General features: G+C 56.2%; 1 protein-coding gene across 4 annotated transcripts in view; it reads right to left on the bottom strand.

Moving 5' to 3' along the window:
* Positions 1 to 415: 415 nt before the first annotated feature.
* The window catches only part of ST3GAL1 (ST3 beta-galactoside alpha-2,3-sialyltransferase 1), an 89522-nt gene continuing 64204 nt past the window's right edge, over positions 416 to 25733 (bottom strand). For 3 of the 4 annotated variants that reach the window (XM_059165563.1, XM_059165567.1, XM_059165565.1), the window contains exons 4-10: positions 18385 to 18627; positions 17717 to 18298; positions 9847 to 10043; positions 8757 to 8936; positions 7498 to 7543; positions 5958 to 6077; positions 416 to 4754 (exon numbers count right to left, since the gene is read on the bottom strand). In XM_059165563.1, the coding sequence (XP_059021546.1) occupies positions 4581 to 4754; positions 5958 to 6077; positions 7498 to 7543; positions 8757 to 8936; positions 9847 to 10043; positions 17717 to 18028 (1029 nt within the window). In that variant the 5' untranslated portion in view covers positions 18029 to 18298; positions 18385 to 18627 and the 3' untranslated portion in view covers positions 416 to 4580. Of the gene's footprint in view, positions 4755 to 5957; positions 6078 to 7497; positions 7544 to 8756; positions 8937 to 9846; positions 10044 to 17716; positions 18628 to 25733 lie in introns of all 4 variants that reach the window. The other variant, XM_059165564.1, reaches the window with a different exon arrangement.

Raw genomic sequence — 25733 nt, 5'->3', positions numbered from 1 at the left:
TGAGCAGGGAGCCCGATGCGAGACTCCATCCCAGGAAGCCAGAACCGTGGCCTGAGCCCAAAGCAGACAATTCCCCACCGACCGAGCCCCCAGGCTCCCTGAGCTTCTTTTCTTCTTGATCTCACACCCCCTCTGACGGCCGGTACCATCGTGTCCCGTTTGGCAGAGGGGGCAGCCGAGATCCAGAGAGGTTTGGGGACCCATCGGAGTCACACAGCCGCAAGGGGCGCTGCGGTATCTGAGAGGCTCATGCTCTGAACCTCTGGGCCTGTGGTCGGGGCAGACACTAACCGAGGTGGCCCCCTAGCAGGTGAGCCATTGGGGGCCTTTTTTTAGGACTGAGAGTAAGCCCACTGGAAGCTGTGAGGGGAAGGAGGAAGGCGCGACCCTCGCAGAAAGACGACGACCACCCCCGAACGATAAAATAGCATTGTTTTAATTCACTCTGATTTAAATCATTGGAAATATTCCACAATAAATAAAACAGAGCAGAGGCTGGGGCAGGCCGACTCTTGCTACCTTCCTTCAAAATGCACCCCGGTCGGCGTTCGGCTACCACACGGACACGGGAACGAGGCAAGAGGGAAAAGAAAGTAAATTTCTTAAAAACACCAACAAGGAACCAAACATGATTGCAAAGAACAGAAAGTGCTCAAGAAACTTTGGCTTTGAGGTGAATCTGGTGAGGGCCAGGCGCCGGTGGGCAGCCGTGTCTGTCCCCCAGGGCGGCCCCTCCTGATACGAACCCAGGGGGAAGCTGGTGTCTGGCTCAGGGCTGCCCACAGGAGGGCACAGAGGGCAGTCCTGCCCTTTGAGAGAAGGGAGCAGCGGGGTCAAGTTCAACACCAGGGCCGGTGAAAGCAGACTCTCTCTTGAAACCCGTCAGCCTAGACCACAGGAGAGGATGACCAGCTGGTGGCCCATGGGCACGTTTGCTTCCAACCAGAGGTCCATGATGGACATGACAATGACCTTGAGCTCTGCAGAGGGGCAAGGGCAGCGGCTCGTCCCCGATGGCCCGCGGCCAGCCATCTTTGGCTTGCGCTTCCCTGGAGAAAGTGGACGGACGGTGAGTTCTTTTCTGTTTTCCATTTTTGTGTTCAGGCTGCCTCGAAGAGAATTGTTAGACGCAAACATCACGGTTCTAATATTCCCTGTGATTCCACTGCACCCCGGAGCCAGAGGCCCTGTCCTTCTGGTAAGTTCTAACTTGCAAGGATCGTTCTCCCCACCTTCTTGTCTGGCTTCTCCATTTTCAGTCCTATTTTCTTCAACCTGGCTTCTCCCACTAAGCGCATGCCCGGAAAAGCATCGCTTTAAGAACTTTCTTGTCTGCCCTATGGCTCTGGAAGGCAGACGCTACAAACCAAACCCTCCCTGCTCTCTGCCCTGGCAGGTAGATGGGGGGGGGGGAGGGAGTGATGGCGTGGGGGATGGGGATGGGAGTGGGGATGTGGACCCAGGTGCTGATTTTGCAAAGGTGACTGCAGCTCAAGAAAAATCAGTCTCCTGGCCCCACAGGGTTGGGGAGGGTGCTGTGATCTCTCTTTCTTCTTGGCTCCAGTCTTTCTGGCTTCAGGCTCACACTGACCACAGGTAGGGACACCTCTGCTCTCTGCCTCCGGCCCAGGACTGGTCTCCAGGGAGCTCTGGACCTGAGGAGCAGATGGAGAGCCTTGGGCTCGGAGCCCAGCACTGCAGTGGGCCCTTGAGAGCCTTCCCTGGGGACTTCCCACCAAGTGCTCCGTGGGAAATACTCTGGCTGGATTCTCAGACGCCCGGGGAGGACACCAGTGGTCTTAAGCCCACCCACGCCTTCAGTCCCAGCCATGATGATGGGCGCTCTTCGGTGAAGACCCTGCCCCCTGGCTAAGCCAAGGAACACAAAGAGGTGTGTGCTGGGGCGGGGGTGGGGTGGAGAGCAAGCCTGTCTCCCCCACGGGAGGGATGGCGGGAGGGGCAGACCCTGGAGCTGGCCAGGGCCACCACCACCAGCAGCCTCAGGAGGAGCCCAGCGGTGAGAGGCTGAGCTACCAGAAACCTCCACCAGGTCACCGTTCTCAGAGATGCTGGGCGGAACCCAGCAGGGAAAGGCCACCCTGGGATGCCTCAAACAGAGAGCAACGACATTGTATTTCTGCTCCAAGTGTTTGACTTGTGCTTTCCGTCCCAACCGGTTCACTTTTGCAAGTCACATTCCTTCTCTGGGCCTTGCTTTTCTCAAACTCTGTGAAATGGGAAGCCGGGAAGGCCTCTCAACAGCTCGAAGGGCCCAGCGGGAGGGAGGGAGAGACGGCCAGGATCAGGCAGCTGAGCCGGACCCCTCCTCGCTCTGGGGACCCGTTCTGACTCCGCCAAGCCCAGAGGCAGATGGCACGTTCTGAACGTGTCGTCTCTGAGTGGACTCAGCTCCCGGGACTCGGGGAGGGGCTCAGGAGTCCTTTCTGCTCCCTGTCTTAGGGGACACTTTTCTCAAGGGATGAATCAGCCAACCAGCAGACACCTGCTTTAGTCTTTGGGGACTTATGATCAGAACGATGACCTCATCATGACGTAGGAGCCTTGATCGGTCAGGAGAGTCTTACATTTTGGAGGATTTTCAAGCTGGAACGGGTTTTTGTTTGTCGGCTCGCTGTTACTTTGCTTTTTGTAAACAACTGCCTGGATTCTGCATCTTTGAGAATCTAGTGAAAACTACAGAGCCTCTCCCCAGGAAAATGCTCCTACGCACAGGCTTGGGGGAAACACATAAATGGGGCATGCTATTTCTGGGGGCACCTGTGAACTGCCTGACACCCTCTGTGGCCCCTGAGTTCCCCAGATGCCTCCCTCCCTGTTTACAGAAGGACAGACGGCAGCCGGGAGAACAGAGCTTGCCAGAGGACAGCAAGGAGCTCAGGAGACAGGCCCCATGGCTCCAGAGACCGGCCCGCTTCCCTCTCCCCGGGGACACTGTCACGCGTCCTCAAAGTCACAGTGGCCTAGTAGGAAAAGCTCTCGACAAGAAAAGTGCTTTCTCTGATTCAACATCAGTAGCGGGAGCCGACCGACCATCACCGTCCTCCAGCAGGTGCGACCCCACTCCCCACCTGGCCCTAAGGGAATCCCACTGCGTTTTGGAGACTCTTCGCCTGAGACTGAACCCAGTCCGCAAGGACAGGGAAAGAAGGCGGAGCTGAAGGGAAGGAGGTGCAGAGCCTCCATGAACCTACCAACCCGGAACCCCGGGATCTGCCCAGGGGCAAACCCCCAAGCCCTAGATGCCTCCCACCCCAAAGCTGAGGATTCCCATGAGAATAGATTTAAGCTCCCTGTGCCCCGGCTGCCAGCTGAAGCAAGAGCAAGCTTAATTAAAACATCAGGACCAGCCACAGAGCCCCAAAGTGCACACAATCTCAGCTGAATTAAAAAAAATAAAAGAATCAATAAATAATCAGGTAGGCTGATGAGGACGAACCAGAGCAGCGCTGGGGTGAGAGGGTGAGGTATGTCTTCTCCCGCTCTGAGGGTCACGTTCCCAGGATGGCCCTGCCTCCCCCAGGACACTGTGCAGGTGGCCAGGAGGGACTTGGCCCAGAGCGTGGGCTCCAGGGGAAAGTGCTGGCTGATGGAGGTTCTGGGCGTGGAAGGTCATGGGCACCGAATCCAACCATCAGTGAACGTAAGAATGACCTCCTGCGGAGGATGTCTCTCTGGACAGTGTCGAGTGTCATCCTAACTTTGTTCCAGATCCGGCACCACCCCAGGAAACTAGAAAAGATATCCCTGGCTCTGGAGCAGGGGGTTATGAGACCAGGGGTCCCCCAGTTCCCGAGTCAAGGCTTTTGCCTCATTTCAGCCAATGCGCACATTTCTCCCCCAAACACAAAGGCACATGGAAGTAGTCAGATCTGCTGTCAGCCATGATGATCGCAACCAAGATCGATCACTCCAGGAGATGTCAGCTTGGGAAGAAGTCCTCTGCGGAGTCTGCAGCACTTGGCCATGAAGACCTTCGGGCTGGGGAGCCCCTCCCGGCCACCAGAAACGAGCTCGGGGAAGACAGCACAGGTGGGGTGGTCGTGCCAAGTGAGGGAGGGGGCAGGCAGCGTGCAAAGAAAGGCGCCGTCTCGCCCCCAGGGTCCATGTGGTCCGATGGGGCTCTGTCCCGAGGTCCTCCTCACTCGGGAAGATCCCAGAGAGAATCAGAATCTGGGACTCAGCCCCGGACCCTGGGCAGAGGAAAGTCTCTGGGAAACTCTCTCCCTGGGAAACTGTCCTTCACTTGGGAGCTTGGAGTCTTTGGTGTCTGCCCCCACCTCCACCAGAAAACAAAATGACTTGAGCATTTAGAGACTGGACCTCCCCCGCGTCTCCCCACCTTCTGCCAGCTCCAGGACAGCCCTGGGGTGGGGTCTCCCCATCGAGGACCAGTCCTGAGACTCGCTCTGCAGATGCTGCCAAATGCTGGGTGCGAGAGGCCATGAGGGGCCCCGGAACACACCTCCGAGAATGGCCCTCAAAGCCCCCTGGGCAGAACGGTTCCAGCGCGAGGCTGGGGCTGGCCACGGAGAGGCGGGTTCCGGGGCTTCTCGGCAGCATCATCTCCCCTTAAATATCCGGATTTTATTGATGGACGCCAAGGTGGCCGTCACGTTGGACTCGAAGTCTCCATCGTGCACCCCGGTCTTGCGAAAAGCCCCCGCCGAAGGGTTGTTCTCCCAGTAGTGATGCCAGTTCCCCTTACTGTCCGCCCCGAAGCCGTACAAGTCCACCTGCGGGGGCAAAGCATGGGTCAGAACCAGACAGCAGTGAGACAGGTGGCACCTCTAAGAAGGGGTGCCCGTGGGTAACCCCCAAATCTGCAAACACAGCATCCGGAGAGTCACATAAACCCCTCTACCCGTACACCCTTCCAGTTCCTTCCTGGACCTGCAGGGGCTTTCTGAAGTAACAGCAAGCTCTGGGAAAGTCTAGTGTGATGCCAGAAGGCACGACGGGAGGCCCTGAGGGAGCTGGGGCTGGGGGACCGCCACCCCAGGGCTCCAGAAGGTGGGGGCAGGGGGAGGAGAGCGGGAAGGGGGGCGGAAGGGGGGGGTGGTGAGAGCAAGGCTCCCAGCTCTGTCCTACTCGCTGGTAGAGCCTGAAACTGCCAAACCCCTGCTCGGAGCCTCACTTCCCTCATCTGGAAAATGGGGCCGAGAGGACCGACCCCATGGAGGCAGGTGGTAGGTGCGGGTCGTCTTCTTCCCTGAGGCTAATTTCCTCGTGGTCCAGGGGCCCTCCCTGGCCAGTGGGCGGGGGTGGGGGGCTTTCCAGGATGTGACAAGCATGTACTGAGCACTTCCTCCGTGCCCAGCACTGCGCAAAGTACATCAGAGCTCAGGCAGACCTTCATCGGGGCCACCTGGGGGACGCAGGAGTCCGGGGTCAGACCTCGGAGCTCTGACTGACCTTGAGCACCAGGGAGGGGAGGGGGGGGGCGAACCTCCGGGCTCCCGCCCACACAGGAAGGTGGAGGCCAAGGACTCCAGGCATCTGTGAGAGCTGGTGCCACTTGAACTGGGTCTCGGGAGATGAGAGGAAGATGTGCAGGAAGGAATATTCGAGGGCCCTCCAGGGTAGGATCTGCCCCGTGATTCGTGATTCTGCCCCCATGTCTGAGATTCCACCCACTGGTTCTGCCTCTGCCTCGGGAGCCCGCGTGGAGGGACCCGGGACCCTCGTTCCCGAGAACGTATCCAGCGAACACTGCTACCCCGTGCAGCCCACTCTGAGAGCAGCACTGGAGAGTCACGGCAGCATCCAGCGTGGTGATCGGCATCGGAGCTTCTGGAACAAGAGCTGTGTCAGGGCCCCAGCAGGGGGATGGAGGTCAGCCTGATGGCAGAGGCTCTCACGGACGCTCTAGGAAACGTGGCAGGAGAAGCCCTCATGGGTGGCTGGGCAGGCACGGGGCCGGGGCCGGGGGGGCGTACCTCATCGCAGATGTGCAGCGAGAAGATGACGGAGAGGATGCCCGTGGACGGGTACCGCCCGTGGCCCTGCAGCCAGCTGTCGAAGACGTACTTGATGAAGGCCGGGTGGTAGATCAGGATCTGCCGGAGGACACAGCCCTTCGTGAGCTGCTGCGAAGGACCCCTGTGCGCCTGCGAGTGTCCCCCCCCACCCCGCAATGTTGTGGCCTTGGGGGACGGAGCCGTGCCCAGGATGAGCGCCCCCGAACTCTGAGCCTGGCACGTAGTGGGAAGGACAGGCAGTAACCTCATCACCGGGCCCGGGAGGCTCAACCACAACTGTGAGACGGAGAGAAATGAAGCAGCGAGACAGTACAGCCCCCCAAGAGAGAAGCCTCGCTGAGAAGGAGACATCCGGGTAACATTCCAGTCAGGCCATGAAGGTTCCAGGGAACAGCATGAGGTAGGGACAGAGATAGCCCTGTCACCCAGCAGGAAACACAGGCACGGGGACACCCGTTCTGCCAGCGATGGGACTGAACGGTCTCCACGCCGTAACAGGGCCCCATGTGCGAGGAAACTGAACTCAGAGAGGCTAGCGAGGTGCCCAGAGCGACACAGTCAGGCTGGCTGAGCCAGGAGGGGTCTGGTATCAGACCAGACCTTAACACCACGCTCCCCACCCCCAGCGCTGCCAGGAGGTCAGGGAAGGAGACCTCAGGCAGTAGATGGTGCACATGTGTGTCCACGAAGCCCAGTGCCAGACCCTAGGAAGAGACCGGAGCAGAGGACCGTGAGGGCTCTGCCGAACTGTTCCTCTCAGCCTGGCCTTCAGCCACGGGCATCTGGGAGGCTCTCCCCTCTTCCCACTCAGCCCTCCAGGGATTCCCACGTGGCTCCTCCCCAGGGCCATGCGCCGGGCATGAAGGGCAGGGGCTGGAGGCGCGGGGAGTGCTCCAACTCCAGACACACCGTGAAAGAGCTGTGTGTTCCCGAGCAAGTCACTTGGCCTCTCTGACCCTGATCTCACCAGGTGAAAAGCACACAGGGTATGCCAAGAACAGTGTGGTAGACACTTCACACTTCTTTCCTCCTTCTGCCTTTTGCCCAGGTCCTGGCCAGCCCCATCCTAGGGGTGCCACTGGGGAAGATGGAGTTGGGGGCCGAGAGGTGAGGTCTGGCCTTGAGAAGCGCACACCGTATGTACAGCACCGGTGTGTACTGTAAGGCCACGGGCACCCGCATCGCTGGAAGGCTGGAAGAAGCCCGCGTGGCTGGGCCACCCCCTCCCTGCAGAGTTTCTGACACAGCAGGTCTGGGCTGGGCCCGAGGGTCTGAGGCTAGGGCTGTATCCTAGCAAGGCTGCTGGGCCGGGGTCCCCCATGGAGAACTGTCCCAGGATCTGTCTGTGGATCAGGGAAGCTGCCTAGGGGCTCCGGCATCCACCAGCCCATGGGCCCCGGGGGCTCTTGGCAGCCAGGTGCCGGCGGAAGGGAGATGGGGCTCTCCGCCGTGGAACTGAGCCTCAGCTCAGAGGACAAGGGCCTGAGCCTCGACTTACCTTATTCTTTTTTACTTTGATCTTTGCGGGGACAGGAACGTAGGTGCTGCAGGTGGAGAAAGAGGGGGTGGTCAATGTGGCTAGGGGCCCAGGCTGCCCGCATGCCCCTGGGGGGATGGATCCTGGACAGGGCATAGGGACGCCACTTCCTCCTGTAGCAGTAGCCCATCATGGACACGAGAGGGCGCTCTTGGCTAACTCGAGAAAATTTTCAAACTGCTGCTTCCCCCTCCACACCCCCCAAGAAATTGAGGACTGGGGGACTTGCTCCTAGCAAGCCTGAAGAAGCACAGCTCAGGGCTGCAGCGCTGAATGATGAGCCCTACAAAGACCCCCTTTCCATCTGCGAGGTTACATGTGCCCCAAGACGAAGGTGCAAATGCCCAGCCCCCTGGCCTTAAGTCCGATCTATGGGGGCAATTCCCGCTCCTGATCCTGGGGTGGGAGGGGTGAGCAGCCGAGCGCAGGCGTGGCCCCCTCACCCCTGCCCAAGCCCACTTCCCTCACTGCCTTCCGGAGAGGGCGGCCCCCAGCTTCCCGCACCCCAGTCCGTCAGGCTTGCTGGCCTCAGACTGGGAGGCGTCTGGCCATTTGGACGGCAAAGCCCCTTCTTTCCAGGAAGAGTAGGGAACTAGGAATATGGCCCAGATGCCAGCCTGGCTCCCAGGTAGGGCTGCGTGCTGGGGCAGGCCTCTGGGTCCCCCTGGGGGAAGGGAGGCGAAGGAATGAGCAGTGTGGGAACTCGAGTAGACAGCCAGAGCCCAGGGTGCAGGGCACTGCCTGGGACAAAAAAGCCACTCGGATATGAGCCCCAGGATGGGCCGGCACGCTGCCTCCCAGCCTGCCCCCACCGCCACCCATGGCTACTTTGATAGCTTCAAAAGCAGGGGCGCTGTCCCCCTCAGGGTGCAAGGCAGAGGCAGGAAGGGGCAGAACAGGACTCTCATGTGTGGGGAGTTCTTTCCAAGTTCTTCCCAGGGGGGCCCCTCCTCCCCAGGGGTTTCCAGGAAGCCTTGGAGGCCTGTCCCGGAGTCGTGACCAGGGGGATCGTGGGTACCCATGGGTGTTTGGAGCTCAGAGAGAGAAGGGACCAGGAGCTGCTGCAGGCTGGGTGCATTCCAGAAGCAAGTCTGGTGATGGGGGTGGGGGGTGTTCTGGTGTAGGAACAGCATGGTGGGGGAAACTGAGGGTCCATGGGGGTGTAGACAACGGCTTCCACGCCCCCCCCTCCCCTCCCCCTTGGGAGCCTTGGGACTCACTGAGAGATGGTGCCCGTGGTGGTGGCACTGACCACCCACTCCAGGTCGGTGGTCTTGAAGGGGACCAGGACCATGCTGACATTCTCCGCCAGCTCCCTGAAGCTCTCGGGGTACACCAGATGGTGAGTGGTCTTGCTCCCAACGTCCATCTCAAAGCCCACCGTGGGGGCCTTGTTCATCCTGGGGGAGAAGGGACAGAGGGACACGCATCGCATCGCACGGGCGCTGCTTCGGGGGCCCAGCTCCCTCAGCTGTGAAACAGAGATGATTAAGAGGCAGCTGGAAAGCTTTTGCTATCTCTGTCTCTTCCAGGATCTCCAGCGAGCCCGATCATTGCCACTGTCGCGGACCTACCGTGCACAAGGCACCCTTCCGACCCAGGAAGGCACCGTGTTGCACCTTAATGACAACCACGCCCGGGAGGTATCCTGTGCTCCTATTCCATGATGGAAGAAACCGGAATGCCAAGAATTTGTCCCAGGACACAGAACTAGCAGGTGGCAGCCTTGATCGCGGGTCTGTCTGACCCGGAACCCAAGGGTGCACGCCAGGCTCACCGAGGCTCCGAGAAGCCAGGCTCATGCTCTGAGCACATAAATGCAGAGAGCCCAGGAACAGGGGATGATTCTAGAAGGTGGCTTGGGAACGGCAGCCCCACTGCCAAGTGAACAGTGGGGTGGAGATTACAAGAAACCCAGGATACACATCTTCCTGGAGGATCTATTTTATTTGGAGATAAGGAAACGTATTTGTTAAAAGTGTATAGTTTTATTATGGCTTAGATTCCAAAATGGGGCTGAATTTTAGAGATTAAACCAGTCTTCATAGAAATCTTGCCCTCTCTCCAGGCCCCTATGAGCCAACCTCCTGGCCTGCTGGCTTCCTCCCTTGTAGGATTTCCCAGCTGGGTCCAGAGAGGCATGGTCGGTCCGCCTCCTTCCTACGATGCACTACCGGGGAAACTGAGGACTATGGGAGGCAGTGGGGGTGCTGGGTCCATGGGGAAGTCTGGGCATGCTAGCACGGGAGTCCTGACCTCCTGGTCCTGAGCCGAGGTGTCTCTAGTGGCTCCGAGGGTCCAGGCACTCACCTGAGCACGAAGTCGTGGCTGTCGATCTGAGGCCCATACCACGATTCCTTCAGGTTGCCGGAGTTGCCCACCACGGCACAGCGCCGGCAGCCCACAGACCTCTTCTCCAGCAGGGGGTCCACGTTCCCCGGCACCACCTGGAACAGCTCCCTGATGGTATCGTTCAAGTTATTGGGCTGCTTCTCCCGCTGGAGCTTCTGTGGGCCGAGAACAGAGGAGAAAGGTCAGCCCGTCTGTGCTGCTTCTGACTGGGGCCACTCAGCCGCCCCCATGCTGGGCCCCAAGCCCCCCACTTGCGCTCAATGGACCCTTCCTTGGTACCTTCCTTTCTCCTGGGCACCTGGAGACCCACCAGAAGCCCAGGAGCCGCTCAAGGGAACGGGAAAGAGATCACTCCCTCGTTCTGCAAATGCTTTCTGAGTACCAGCTACGTGCCCGTGACTCCACTGGCCACTTAGTCAATGACACTGGGTGAGAGGAGAAGGGTCAGGTGACCCTCCAAGGCCACCTCCCTGGCCTTGGCTCCCTTCATCATCCTGCCCACCGCCGGGGGACCACTGGGCTCCAGCAAGACCAAAAAACCAGCCCTTTGCTGGATGCATCAAGGCTTTCGACGTCTGTCTAGCACATTGTTGGCATCTTCTGAGACCGAGCTCCGCGTTTCCTGACTTCCTCACTCATGGTAAAACCTGGAGACCTTTCCTGATTAAGCAGTGTCTTCTCTGACCCTGTGACCAACCTCAGGCACACCGCATCCCATCTGAACAGCAGACGAGGAGGACACTGTGGGGCCCAGACTGGGTGAATCATGTGTCCCACATCCAAAGCAGGATTTGAACCCAGGCTTTCAGAAACCCACTTAAAAGTCCCTCCCACAATACTGCTCCTGTCTCAGACCATTGGAACCTTGACCTTCAGAAAGTTCAGTCCCTGGAGCTGCAGGGGCTGGGGCGGGGGTGTGTTGGGCAGGAGAGGGGCTGTGGGGTGAGTCCCACCAGCCTCTCCCAGCCCCAGCCCCAGCCCCAGGGTAGTGGATGGGAGAGAAAAGAGGTTACAACTCGCTGTGGCCATTGTCCAGGGGATTCGTGGCGGGGCCCATGGGGGGATACAGGCATGCAGCCCCTGCCCTGAGATGGAAGGAATCAGATCTCCAAAGGAGGGGCACACCAGGGGTGTGGTTCCTGTAGTGAAAACCTTCAGCATCTCCTCAGACAAGCCGCGGGAGAGCTGCAGGCAACAGGGTCTGGGCCACTCGCCACACCCCCAGGAAGGTACAGTAAATGAGAGAAAGTGAAACAAGTGTTGGAGAGGATGTGGAGAAAGGGGCACACTCGGGCATTGCTGGTAGGCATGGAAAATGGTGTGGCCACGTGGAGAACCCACATAGAACACCATGGAAGCCACAGTTTCCGCTCCCAAGTCTACACCCGAAAGGACTGGAAGCAGGGTCCCGCACAGAGCCCCGCACACCCACGTTCACGGCGGCATTATTTACCAGAGCCAAAAGCTGGAAAGCGACCCACATGTCCACTGGCAGGGGACCGGATGAAATAGGTGTGGCACGTCGCGCAGTCATGAACAAGAAGGGAATTCAGCTCATGAGCTGACTCAGTGGGAGTCTGTGCTTCTCGCTCTGTCTCTGCCCCTCCCTCTGCTTGTGACTCCTCTTTCTCACAAATACATAAAATCTCAAAAAAGAAAAAAAATAATAAAGGAACCGCTGGGACTTGGAAACACGCTTACTGACGTACGCCAGACACAGGAGGACAAATACGGTAGGATTCCACTGTATGAGGTCCCCTAGGGGAGCCAAATGCATAGTATGGAAGGTGGAAAGGCAGTTAGCTTGGGGGGGGGGGGGAGTTTGCGTTGAACAGGGGCGGGGTTTGCAGGCACAACAGAAGAAACGCTGGCTCTGGGAGTCGGGGTTGGTTGTGTAACAGTGGAAACATCCTCAATGCCACTGAGCTGTACACGTACAAATGGTCACAACGGTCAACATTATGTTATGTACATTTCAACACAATAAAACAGAACAATCCCCAGATTAAACACCTGCTTGCGGTAAGATCTCCTGGGGCAGCTCCAAGCTCCCAGATGGGCAGCCACCCAGGATCTTGCTAATTCAAATGGCCTGACTCAGTGGGACTGGGCTGAACCCAGGATCCCACACTTCCAACAGGCTCCCGGGTGGTGCTGCCGGTGCAGGTGGAGGACCCCGTCCACACTGTCCTGGAGGCACGTCCCCGTGGTCTGAAGTGTTGAGGCCCTGGGAGATGGGACTTAGGGAGCACAGCACTGCGGTGTCTTAACCCGGCTACGGCTGTCTTACTCATTTTTAATGGCTCACTTCAAGAAAAAAAAAAAAAAAAAAGTTCATTTTAAAAAGAAATCTCCCATCCCTACCGCAAGTGGAAAGCAAGGATTACTTGGCAGAAGTTAAAAAAAGTAATCACACCAAACAATGTTATCTGATTCCCGCTCAGACTGTCACTGGCCCGGGCCCGCTGCCCACGCTTCGCTGGAAGGAAGGCTGCACGGGACTGGACAAGTGCGTCCCCAAGCACGGGGGCGGATTAAAGTCCTTGCAACTGCACAGCAGGAGAACCACTGCAGACTCCGTGGACTCCCTTCCTCGTGCTGGGATGTGAGGGTCTTGAATGCCCGGCCCCGCCATCACCTGGAATCTCGAGGCCGGCTACATCCCGTCGGCGACCTCGAATCTGCTGTAGTGCTTTGCCGTCAGGAGCGGAGACGGAGGCCCAGAGGGGAGAAGGGTGAGGCCATCGGGCACGTGCACCCACACGTCCGCAGCAGAACCAGCCAGAGCTTGGGTGGGAAACTTCTGCAGGAGAATCCTAACTTGTGCACCTGCCCGCGAGGTCAGATGGGGCAGGGCCCTCAGTGCTCATCTGTGTCCCTGTGCCCGTTTCCCTTGGGAAGGGATACTCCAATTTCCCTCTCGTCAGGGACAGCAAAGGGACCATTAGGCTGCTAACTCGCCCGCAGGAGGGAATACTGAGAAGTTCAAAGACAACCTCTCTGTCTCACTCACTCCTCTGCAGGAACTTCCAAGTATCCTTCTTGGTCAGCACCCCACAGGAGCCTGCCCGCTGGGGGTCAGCGCCCCGCAGGAGCCTGCCTGCTGGGGTCAGGGCTCCTGGAGGCCGCCCTGTGACTTCAGGCAGGGCTGGGAAGCAGACGCTGGAGTCAGGGCTGCAGCTGCATGGGGCGACTGCATCAAGGGACGGGGTAGGGCGGGGGACATGATCTCCATGGCAGGGTCCACTTCAGCGGGCAGGGGCCAGGGAGGCACACGTCCTGGCACACTCACACTCGGGCCACAGATGGGGAAGGACTATAGGGGAGCCTCGAGGCATGATGTCTGGCCTTCTGCACCTCCTGTCCCAACCCCCCAACCGAGTGTGTTGGAAGGACGTATCCTGCCCCCACCCCTGTCCTGCCTTTCTGCTCCGCCAGTGAACCTTGCTCCTCCTTCCCAATCCAGCTCGCCCTGCGGCACCTGTGAGGCTTCCCACAGTCCCCCAAAATACTGGTCTCTGCCTTACGCATGTGCTCGGCATGCAGGACCCTCGCCACAGGCATCGTGTAATGTCCGGCTGCTGTGGGCTTGTCTGTCCGGCCCTGGGCGTCTGAGCAGCAAGCACAGACAGACAGACAGACACCCACTCAGGGTGCTGAGCTCCGCCGGGGTTGACACCCACCAGACCCAACACAGCAGAGCACCCCCCCCCCCATGCTCTAGATGCCATGTGCATGCGGTGGGCAAGTTACAGCAGGCTCGTGTGCCCGCCTGTGAGCCCTCGTCATAGGTGGAAGCCTGTGTTCTGTGGTTCTTCTTCTTCCTCTTCTTCTTCTTTTTCTTATTTTTTTTTTTTTAAGATTTTGTGTTTTTATTCAAGAGGGAGGGAGAGTGAGAGAGAAAGAGAGCACAAAGAGGAAGGGAGAAGCAGACCCTGGCTGAGCAGGGAGCCTGACGTGGGGCTCGAACCCAGGACCCTGGGATCATGACCTGAGTAGAAGCCACCCAGGAGCCTCCCGTGGTCCTTCCATACCAGGCCCCACTCAAAGAACTTCACAGGCATTTCCTCATTCACTCCCCAGAACTGTCCTATAAGCAAGGTGGTATGATGTACCCATTTTACAGCTGAGCAAACTGAGGATCAGCGAGGTGGAGTGGATGGCCCAGAGGCCCCAAGATAGCCTGAATCCCCCGGCCTGACTCCAGAGCTTGTCTCTGCACTGGAACGTGATCCGACTGTGCCCCTCACCAGTGAGGCAAGCCTGACCAGTGGAAAACGAGGTGAGGGGTCCTCACAGGGTGTGGTGAAGCTGGGGGGGTGGGAGGGCGGTGCCTGGAAGCGAGGCCTGGGCCCTGAACAGAGCGGCACCTGGCGTCAGGCGGGGGGTATTACTGTCTTGTGCACTGAGCACTGTGCTTGGGGCAGGAAGACGTGGGCGGGGCAGAAGGCAGGGGCAGACGGAGCGGGTGGGTCCAACAGTGTGTGGAAATGTGGCTGCGGCAGAGGGGACCCTTGTCCTCGTGACTGGGACACAGGCGGGAGGAGAGGGTCATGGGCAGGTTGGGGCCAGCCCAGGGGTGGCCCCGTGTGATTGCTCCTGTCCTCCCGCTCCCGCTGGAGCTTACACCTGCCCTGTCTCCTTTGCCTACCGGGACTGTGATGCCCATTGATGGCAACCTTGAAGCTCAGAGGCAGGGTGGGAGCTCAAGACCCCGCAGTTCTGGCCGCAGACTCCTCCTGGCTCAGCGGGCTGGCCGGTCTCCCTGACACTGCAGCCACCTGTTTCCCACAGAAAGCACCCCTCCTTCACTGGGCTGGGGCTCCCTCGCACGGTCCTAGTAGGAGAGCACGACTCTGGTCATCTGCTCTACCCCAGGGCTCCCAGGGGCCTAGCGCAGAGTGAGCCTAGGGAGAGTGTGAGCTTGCCTCCTGGGCCCCGTGGCACCAGCCACCTGCCGCTGGCTCTCTGCCAGCTGAGTGCCCTACAGCGGGGCTCCCGGTGGGCTCCCGCCAGGCTCCGAATGTGTGAAAGGCAGGGGCTCTATGGTTGGGGTCCTGGGTCTGGATCTGTCCATAAGATTGTCCCGGTTCCCTGGGGTGGGGGTGGGGGGTGGCTGCAGGCAGAGCTGTGATGCATCTTGGAATTCCCAGGGTGGTTTTGATTTCAAATATTCTGTGTCTCCACCTGGAGAACAGGAGATCTTGTCCGATGTGGTATCCTGATTCTCCACTCAGGACGTTTGGTCTCTGTGTCATCTAGGCACCCAGAAGCTTTAAAGCCCTACTCCTTTCTATCAATTTCTGTTCCCAAGGGCTCTCTATCCCCACCACACACCCCTTCCAAGCGGCCACCGGCGCTGAGCTCCAGGAGAGAGGGGCTACCGAGGAGGGCTGGGGTTGGGACGTGGGAGACAAGTTGATAAAATACCAACAGTCACTTGGAAAAATGTTCAGCCTTGATAAGTGCTGGGGCAGGGGGAAGCAAATTCATTATCACTTGCCCATTCCGCCAGCAAGAATAAATACAAGTGTTACAAACTAATGTTCGTGACGCAGCTGTTAGAGCCTGCATCTGAGGACTCAGATGAAGAGGTTCCTCAAGAGCCCTCTTGATGAGACCAAGAAAGTCGGGAGCAAAAGCCAGGAACGGTGAGGGCACATCCCACTTCCTAAGTCTAGAAGGCACAGAGCAGTTTCTGCAAAGATACACAGATTATAGCAGGAAATTGATTTTTTTTAATATATATACTTTTTTTATCCATCACAGCCTAAGTCAGCCTGAGAGCGTTAGAAGCGGCTCTCCCCAAGGACCTTTGGGAGGGGAGTAGATGAAGTTGTCCTGGCTACCCACTCTAGAAGTTTCTCACCAGTACCTCCAGGTACAGAAGGCTGGATGGCACGTGCTGTTTGGAGCAAGTCACCTTTCTTTTCTGGGTTTTCACTTTCCTTCCCCACCCACGGAGGTTATGGGGGCAATTCTGCAGCCCCTTGTCTCCTGCCAGGGTCAGCGGGCAATATCTGGAGACATTCTGGGGCTCACAGCAGGGGGGTGGGTGACGCCAGCATCTCGTCGGTAGAAACTGAGGATGCTGCTAGACATCTCACGATGGGCGGGACAGCCCCAGGAACAGAGATGTAGCCACCCCAGAGTCACCAGTGCGAGGTGGAAATCCCACCCAAATCTTCGTCAAGCCTGGTCCGCTGCCTCCCAGAGCAGACACTGGAATCTTCGAGGGAGTGAAGACCCTGCCTATTCTCTCTCCCACCTCCCCAGGACCCACCCCAGGACCTGCACACCGAGGGGCTCAACACAGTTCAGCGAACCAAGACTGGGCCTGCGCATTCCGACTCCCATCTTCTGAGTCACTGCAGACTCTTCCATCTGCTCAAAAAGACGGGAAGCTCCCCAGAGTGCGAGAAATTGCTTAGAGTTGCTGACTGGGAAAGCCAGCCTCCTGCAGGAAGCCCCCCCCTGATTTTCTCAGCCTACACACAATTCTAACTTCTTAACACAACCTTGTTCACATTGCCAGGCTGATGCACAGCTGGTCCCTCGGCCTAGAGAGCCCTTCCTGTGCTCCCCACTGGGACAACCTCTCTGAGTCCTTTAGGAGGAGCTCCACCACTGTCCCTTCTGGGAAGCTTTCTCTGAGAGCTCCCACTCCAGCCCTAAGGTAGGGTTTGGAGCCCCTGCTCTGCGCCTCTGGATCCCCTCTTCCCTTCCAAAGCAACACCTATGACCCCAGCCTGTGGCTGGCTGTCTCCTCCTCTCTAGCCACCCTGGCAACCCAAGAAAGGGAAGACTATTTTTTCAATTTCATTATATTGACACTTGGCATATAGTAAGTGCCCAATAAATCCGCAAGGAGTTAATTCTTTCTCACCCCCTTCACTCTATTTTGGAGTTCAACCCCCTAAATAATCTTTCAAACCCCTCAATCGGATCCTGGGACTCCCCTCAGATTCACAGCAGCTTCCTGTTGCACAAAAAACAAACCAGAAACCCTACTGTGGGGGTTGCCCACTGCCGGGGCCCTGCTCCTCCAATAGAACCCCGCGGAGGCCTCCCTAGGGCTCCTATGCTGGCTGCTGCCATGACCCGGAGCACATTCTCTGGATCCTTCTATGCCCAGTGCCTTCTACCTCCAGGGTCTTAGCTCAAGTCCTGCTTCCTCAGAGCCCTTCCCTGATGACCCCATTTACAGAGGCCCGGGGCCCCCAGGCTCTATCACAAACCTCATGTGACCTCCATCAGGGCATTTCCAACTGAGTCAGTCTTCGAGGTTTTTCATCTATCTCCCTCAGCCAGGAAACAGTTCCCTGAGAATGAGGACCTGGTCTCTTTTCTGCATCTCGGAATCTGTAGTGCAGGGAACCAGTGGTCTCCACAAAGGTATGTCCAAGCCCCAACTCCCCGTGAACGGGACCTGGTGGGAACGGGTCTTTACCGCGTTAAGTTAAAACATCATGAGATGGATCATCCCGGATTTAGGGGGCCCTGAATGGAGGAACAGGTGGTCCTGCCGACATAGGTGGAGAGAGACCCAGAGGAGGGGTCAGGTGGAGAGGGAGGCAGAGCCTGGCGTGGTCTGTCTGTTGTTTTAAGTCACCCAGTTGGTGGCCGGCCATCTGCTCCAGCAGACATGGGGAACGCATAGGGACGCTCGGCTCTGATTTACACAGAGTGGGTCTTCCATGAACAGCTGTCGCACGAACAAACGATGCCTCCATCCCGACCCCTGCTAAGCACCCTGCCCTCACCCCCCGTGCAGCCCACAGCCGCGCCCCACTGGGCCCCCAGACGCACCCCCCAGCCCGGCTCTCACCAGCCACCAGCTGTAGGTGTCCTCCTCCAGGAGCGCGTTTTGCGCGGTCAGCAGCGGCTGCATGGACCGGTTGAACCTCTCGTCGAACCAGGCCGACACCCTCTCCTGACCCACGCAGTGGGCGCAGGAGCAAGGCCTGTGCGTGTACTTCATGAACTTCTTGAAGTTCTCCGAGAGCTCTACGACCATCTGCTTGGGAAACCAGGTGGCAGTCACCATGGTGTGGGAGTAGTTCAGGAAGAAGGAGGTGAGGAAGATGAGGAGGATGAGGAAGGTGAGCACTTTGAGCGTCCTCTTTCTCAGGGTCACCATTTCTGCTGTCCGGACTGGCACCTCCCGGGGCTGGCGGGGCTGGAGGAAATCACGCTTGGTTGAGGGGGAATTCGGAAGAAAGTCCCAGAGATGGAGGCCCGCTCACAAGGCGAGACAGGGATTCCCAGGGGGGCCTCCAGGCCTGCGAGGGCTAACTTCACTCCTGCCCGGCGATGGCCACCCCAGGGTGTGGGACATCACCCCGTGACAGTCAGAGGCTAAGTGGACCCCTCTGGGGGGTTGCGGCTTCTTGCATATAATTTGTCCTTTCTGGAAAAAAAGTAGGCGGCTTTGTCAGCAGTCCTGAAACAGCCGACAATATCTCTTAAAGCTTTAATCCAACTTAGTAAAATTACCTCCTTTCACATCCACAGGGTTGAGGGGTAATTAATCTTGGAGACAGTGCAAGGACTCTTTGGGGTGAAGACCTCGGAGGAAGGGTCACGGTGCGGGACAGATGGATGCTGTCTTTGCCACTGTGTTCCAGAAAGGGTGATGGGTGATGATGCTTAATCAGAACCGGGTCTTTCCCCTGCTGTGACCAGAGATGTGGCCATGCAGCAGCACGCCGGAGGGAGGCACTGAGGCTTGTCCGTCATCTGCACAGAAAAGGAGGAAGAAAACAGAATGAAATTCTATTACCTTGGTATATTGCCTTTCTGTCTCCCCACCTCCTCCAGGATGAACTCCGTGATCTCCTCTGGAGTCAAGCCAACGGGGCAGGTGGCTCTGGACCATTTCTTCACCCTCTTGAGCCTTGGTCTGTGCATGTGTATGATGGGATGTTAACACCCATTCTTCAAGGTTTGCTAAGGGACACAGGGGCCACCCCACCATCTTTCCCGCAACCAGAACCAGGTCCATTTAAAGCAGTCCATCAAAATCCGTGCAACGGGTCAATGATGCACGCCCAGTGGAATGGACACAGCGGCTGCTGAGTACCCGCCAAGGATGTGCTAGTCCCTCCTTCACTCTCCTTCAGATTCTGAATTTCAGTGGGAATTGTAGGCTTCTGCCCCCTTGGCATTCAAGCTTTGCCTATTAGCCTCAGCCCTACAGAGTGGTCTTTAGCCGGCTCAGGTTCAAGTTGCAAAGGTCGTCAGTCAGCCCGGCCCTCAGCCTCCTCTTCTGTAAAATGGGAAAACAACACCTCCACTTACCAGGGGTTACAAAGATAAAGTAAAATGCTACGGGTGAGCTGCTGGGATGTACTGGGCAATTGCTAAGCTGCTTCTTTTTCAATGCACACATGAGTGAGGGTTCTTGGATGATTCACTCAAAGCCAGACACGATGGGCCACGCATGTGTCTCCTTCTTTCAGCAGTCCTCAAAGTACACTGCCAGCCAGAGAGGGGGTCCCTGTTTTGTCCTCAGAATAAACTGAGATTCAACGAGATTAAATGACTTGCCCAAGGTCCCGGGGAAAGGAGGAAGCAGGATCTGAATCCAGCTCCACAGGCCTCTGATTCCATGTGCATGGAGGGGCGGGGCACCAGGAATGGGGCGAGGGGGGTGGATCGTCTGCTCTGGAAGCAACATCCTCTCTCTCTACTGGTCTTTAGTTGGAAAACATAAAGGGGGAGTCCACTTCCACCAAAGAGAGCAAACAGGGACTCCTCAGATGTCCCTACACAAGACCCCAGAATGCATTGCCCTTGTGCTGGTCACATCTCTTCACTTGAGCGTGATGACTTTGGTCTTTGCTTGGAATGTGTCCCCTCTCCCCCAACTCAGTCTCTGTCTGGCCCGTTCATCCCCACCCTCGATGTATAAATGTCAACGAGCAGGATGCCTTTTTTTTTTCCAAGAAAGCGACATGTGAAGGGTTATTGATTACCTTTTGGTAGAAAAGAGGGGGGTGCTCAAAAATCCGGTTAAATCCAAAAGGCCTTCCTGGAAACATCCAAGGCTAACATGTGCTAGAACTCCCTCAACTCTTCAGCTCGGTTGGCAAAGCCATTTCGACTCTCCTACTTCTCCATTCCTCAGTGTTCAAGACGACCTGACTCATATTTATAACCCAGGGGTGCCCAGAGTCATCCCTTCCAGCTACCCCTGCTCCTCTAGCAGGAAGCAGCTCCATCACTAGAGTGAGATTGACCTGGTTATCTTCCAGGCTGGCCGCTGACTGAATGTGTCTGGCAGAAGATTCCCAGCCCTCTGGGTCCTGGGATGGGCACGTGTCCTAAGTCAACTGATCACACTAAACTTCCTGACTTGTAGGGAGGGAAGAAACTTTATTTTGTTCTGGCTGTTTGATTTTTGCATATAAAAGTCAGGATCATGCTGCCCATTTTCTATTTTTATTATTATTATTATTTTTACTGTGTAATTTGTTTTTATTTAAATTCAATTAGCCAACATATAATATGTACTGGCCATTTTAATAGTTCATGTGGAAGAGGGCCAAGATAAGTGGTGCTCACTCCCTGATCTAGCCATACCTGCAGCCCACCCCACATCTCAACAGTTTAATGACATGAGATAATAAATCCCCTTTATTGTGTAAAGCAGACTACTTATATAAAACTTGAAGCAATATGACTGACCCACAGGTCACAGCTGCTCCTGCCCAGGCTGACCCCACAGTGCGGAAAGTTCAACTCACCCAGACTGCTCTTTCTCATTCCTCAGGGATCAGCTGGTGCTGACTCCCGGAGAAAGGCCTGCTCTCTCCTGGCAGGAGAAGGGTCCTCTCCTGGCCTCCACAGTGTGGTGGCTCCATCCCACCAGTACTGTTCACTTATCTGCCTCCTCCCTGGGCTGGGAGACCCGTGAGGATAGGAGCTCACTCTCATTCATTGCTGGGGCCCTGTCACCTGGTATCCAGAGGGCATGAAGGAATCCAGAACCGAATGAAGGGAAAGGCAAGGGCCAACGATTCAGAGCAGAGATGTAAGCCTGCCCTCTCTGAACCATTTCTTCAATTGAGAAATGAGGAAATACCAATTCTGTCCACTTTTCTGGGCTTTCAACCAGGTAAACTCTGTCCAGTCATCTGATTCACTCACTACCTATTTTCTAGGGGCCTGTGATGGGTCAGCCTCTGGGACAGGTGGTTGGGACACATCATGGCCATTTTAATAGTTCATGTGGAAGAGGTGACTGCTGAACAGGGCCAAGATAAGTGGTGCTGACTCCCTGATCTAGCCATACCTGCAGCCCACCTCACATCTCAACAGTTTAATGACATGAGATAATAAATCCCCTTTATTGTCGTAGAATCATGGAAGATTCTACATTGGGAGAAGATGCCTAGGAGTAGGCATCTTCAGAAGGATGCCTTTGGGAGAAACGAGGGCGGTACCCTTGGATCAATGGGAAGAAGAAAAATAGGTGTGTGGGGCGTGGGGCAGAGAACATGGGGCTATGGAAGTCATTACGCAAGACCAAGTTTGCTCTGTGTGACCCAGGGACCCGAGGAAGGGTCTGAGCAGAAGAGCAACACAGTCTTCCTGCATCTGTCTCAGTAACGAGCATGGCCCCAGACGCTTTCGATGACTCTGAATCCTGAAGCCAAAGGCAGAGACAAGGTCACTCAAATAAATGACTGTTCTTGAACCACACGGACCAAATACAATTCTGAATGAGGGGTTCCTGATAATGTCCTGGCTCCTCGAGGGAGGTATTCATGGTCTAAGCTGGTGCTGGGGTGGGGTGAGAGTAGAGACAGAGGGCAAGCCTGGGCTGCAGAGGCAAGGAAACCGCGACACCCCACTCCTGTCCACTCAGCACATGCTGGGAGCCGCATCTCCGAGACCAGAGCATGCCCTCGGATCCCACTGGCCATCAGAGGCTTCTGAGCTGGAATCCATTAGTGTTTTCCAAAGCCTTGAAATAAGCTGCAGTGGAAAAGCAACAACACCCTTCCACCCTCTTTTCCGGCCCCTGGGGAGAAACGAGGAATTCATGACTTCCCTGCGCTCCAGTAACTGAGGCAGCCTGTAGCACCAGAGGCAACACCAGCCCTGGTTCCCTGAAACGGAACTGAGTCCAGGATGCCCAGTGCACGGGGAGGGAGGACAGACACGCCCCCGCAAAACAAAGCTGGGGAAGGACACGGCTCCCTGTCCCGCCAGCAGAGTGGCTGAAGTCTCGCAGCCACATCCTGGAGGACAAGCATATCCTGTTTGTCCTGCTCTGTGGATTGGGGCTTTTTACAGACAGATTTGAGGCAACCCTACCTGTGTCGTGCACATCTACCGGCAGCATTTTCCCAATATGCCCACTTGGCGTCTCCACGTGGTATCTGGTAATTCTCGCAGTATTTCTGAGGTTTTCATTACTGTATTTGTGAAGATGATCTGTGACTGGTGATGATGACAGGCTTTAAGCTCAGGGGATGGTAAACACTTTTCAGCAATAAAGTATTTTCAAAGTAAGGTACCCATCTTTGATTTTTTTTTTTTTTTAAAGATTTTTATTTATTTATTTGACAGAGAGAGATCACAAGTAGGCAGAGAGGCAGGCAGAGAGAGGAGGAAGCAGGCTCCCCGCCGAGCAGAGAGCCCGATGCGGGACTCGATCCCAGGACCCTGAGATCATGACCTGAGCCGAAGGCAGCGGCTTAACCCACTGAGCCACCCAGGCGCCCCTCCATCTTTGATTTTTAAAGATATAATGCTATTGCACATTTAATAGATTCCTACCATATAAACACAACTTCTGTAGGCACTGGGAAACCAGAAAATTCTTCTAACTCACTTCGTTACAATATCCACTTTATTGCAGTGGTCTGGAACTGAACCCAGCATTATCTCCAAGGTCCACCTGTCCTGGAGTGGGCACCGAGAATGCATCTGTGACCATCTACAGGGGTCGCCGGAACAATGTTAAATACACATCAGCACCCTTTCAAGAGTCCAGAAAGTCAAGGTTTCTCTAAAGAAGGTCCCTAACAAAGATAAGCCTACCTGGTCACAAGGAGATGCTGGCAATGGCCAGCCACTGACAGATGAACTGTTTCAAATGCTTGGGGAATGAGGTGAATGAACAGTATGGGTTTCTGAATGTTCACACCTGCTGAGGTGCACAATTCTCCCCAGGCTGGGATGCCCTCCTAGCTCTCTGCAGAGTCTCCTGCAGGAGGGCTGCTAGTAACATCAGCACATCCAATAAGGAGGGGCCTCAACTGTCCTCCACGTGATCTTCACATCAACTGGGCAAAATGGATAATCATGTTTACTTCCCTGACATTGGAAATGGAAGCACAGAGAAGGCAAGTGACTTGTCTCAGGTCACACAGTGAGACGGTGGCGGAGCCAGCACTTTGACCCAGCCTTCTACCTCTTCCCGGATCTTTCTGTGTAGCCACAGCCAACCCTGTAATTCATTAATACCTGGTCTCATCTTCATTGTCTCCCTGTCATTCCTTTGGGCAATCTTTCCAGTTTCTTGAGATGGACCCTACCTGTTCACATCCTCTTCTGTTGTTTGAATTAGGGTGTTGTTAATTTTGGTTACTGTATTGCTCACTTCTAGAATTTCCATCTGAGCAAAATTTTTATAAGCTCTGTTCTTTTCAGGTAAAATTCCCCACCTTGTCCCTCTTCCTGCAGTTATGCACTCCAGTTATTTCAAAGACTCTGTCTGCACCTTGTGACATCTGGGGAACATGTAGGTCTATTTCTGTTGTCTGCTTTCTCTCTTTACCTCCCTTTGGTCATTTGGTTCTGTCCCGTGGCATGACTGGCAATGGTGCATACTGTGTGCCAAAAGTCCAGAGATTCCCGAGCAGGCTGGCCTTATTCAGAGAGGAAGGTGCTTTCTCCTGGTCAGCAGGTGGAGCAGGGACATGGGACTTTGTTCCAGGTGGTGAGCAGGTGCCTTGGGACCATGTTTCAGTTTTCACAGCGACTGGTTATTTCCGGTTTACCCCCACTTGTTTCTGGTTTACCCCCACTTACAGACTACGGCCCTTCTCAAAGGCTCTCTGGGATGTCTACCAAGGCCTGTCTTCCTTGCATGCTCTCACCTCTGTCTCCCCTGCCCCGCGAGGTTATCCAAAGCCGGGTCTAGCCTTTTAGTCGCTCAGCTGCTATTTGCAGCTTGGTCTCTCAGGCTCTGGTCCCAGGCACCTGAACTACTGACAGATGCTTGGAAGGAAGAAAGGATGCAGAGTATTTCTTCTTTTCTCTGTCATTCCCTTTGCTCCAGGTTCTTGGTCGCTTAAGTTTAGGCTGACCTGGCGGTCCTGAGTTCTATTTTTAATTGAATTTAATTTGTTTTACTCCCAGTTTGTGAGATGGCCCAACACGGAGCTGCTGCTGCTGCTTTCCACTTGCTTCTGGAGCCTTTTCTGAGCCGGCACAGCCCTCCCGCAGGAAGGGAGCTGGAGTACCAGGCTCCCTCCCCCCACTCATCTCCTTCCTCTCCGGGATCTTCGCCTCTCACCACCTGGCTGCTGTAGCTGTCCTCTTCATGAGCTGGGTTTCTAGCTCATTCCACCGCTGGACATGGAGGCAACAGGGTCTTTCCAGTGCCCTGCCTGGAGTCCTGGGTGTGGTGGGAGCTCAGAAAATCTGGAGAAGAGGGCAGGCCCAGAGAAGCCCCACAGGTGCCAAACAAATGGCCTCATAGCGGCCGAGCGAGCAGATGGAGGGAAAGAGGGTGGCAAATCCGCAGGCAGAGGGTGGCAGCTGCAGCCTCGCTCCTCTGCCACGACCTCCCCGCCCCCGCCCCGGCTCCATCTGCTTTCACGCGGCGTCCACACACACCAGCTTCAGGACACACAGCGAGGATGACTTCCCAGCTCAACGCTGCTCATCGTGTGCTCAGGATCCGACATCCAGGAGTCTTCCGGTTCTTGAAAACGGGGTCCCCTCTGTCCTGGCTTTGGGTGCCCTGACTGCTGCACATGGTGGCCCAGGGTGGCATGGGATAAGAACTGACTGGAAGGGCCTTAAGCCTTCTGTCAAAGAAGAGCCATTCTTTCCTGCACAGCTACCCAGCCCCGACCTCTTCTCTGGACATGTGGCATCTGCCTAGTCCAGTTGCGTAAGGCACCTGCTATCGGGTCATGGTCAACAGCTGACGGAAGAGAAAATGGCACAGACAGACCAGGGTTTAAATCCTGATTCCGTCCATTCCCAGCTGTGGGCTCGTGGGAAAGGCACTCCGTCGCTCCGATATCAGTTTCTGAATTCAAGAAGTGGGATGAAAAGCGCCCACCCCTGAGGGTCCCGGTAGATTGAAAGGATTTGCACAGAAGCGACCAGCCAGTCTTCGGCACAGGGTTGGTTATAAATGTCAATTCTCAACCCTCCCCCAGGCCCAAGCCCTCATTTGGGGCTCAGAGTGCCTACTGTGTCTGCATGGGGGGCACTGGGACGTCCCGTTTCTTGCAGCTTACAAGGCCCCTTAGGTTGGATACAGTCTGGGGGTGTGAGGACTCTTCCCTCCCTCCTCTGGGTCCTCTCTCCTACTGCAGGGCCTGAAAGTCTGCAAACCACATTTCCCAGCTTCCCCTGCCTGTAGGGCTCTGGATACTGCTGCGATTTGGCCAGTAATAGCTGGGCAGGCAAAAGACAGTGTGGAGATTCCTCAAGAAATTAAAAATAGAGCTTCCCTATGACCCTGCCATTGCACTCCTGGGTATTTACCCCAAAGATACAGATGTCGTGAAAAGAAGGGCCATCTGTACCCCAATGTTTATAGCAGCAATGGCCAGTCACCAAACTGTGGAAAGAACAAAGATGCCCTTCAA

Source organism: Mustela lutreola, chromosome 3 (genome assembly GCF_030435805.1).
Source record: "Mustela lutreola isolate mMusLut2 chromosome 3, mMusLut2.pri, whole genome shotgun sequence".
Lineage (NCBI taxonomy): Eukaryota > Metazoa > Chordata > Mammalia > Carnivora > Mustelidae > Mustela > Mustela lutreola.
This window is presented reverse-complemented; position numbering and strand designations above follow the sequence as displayed.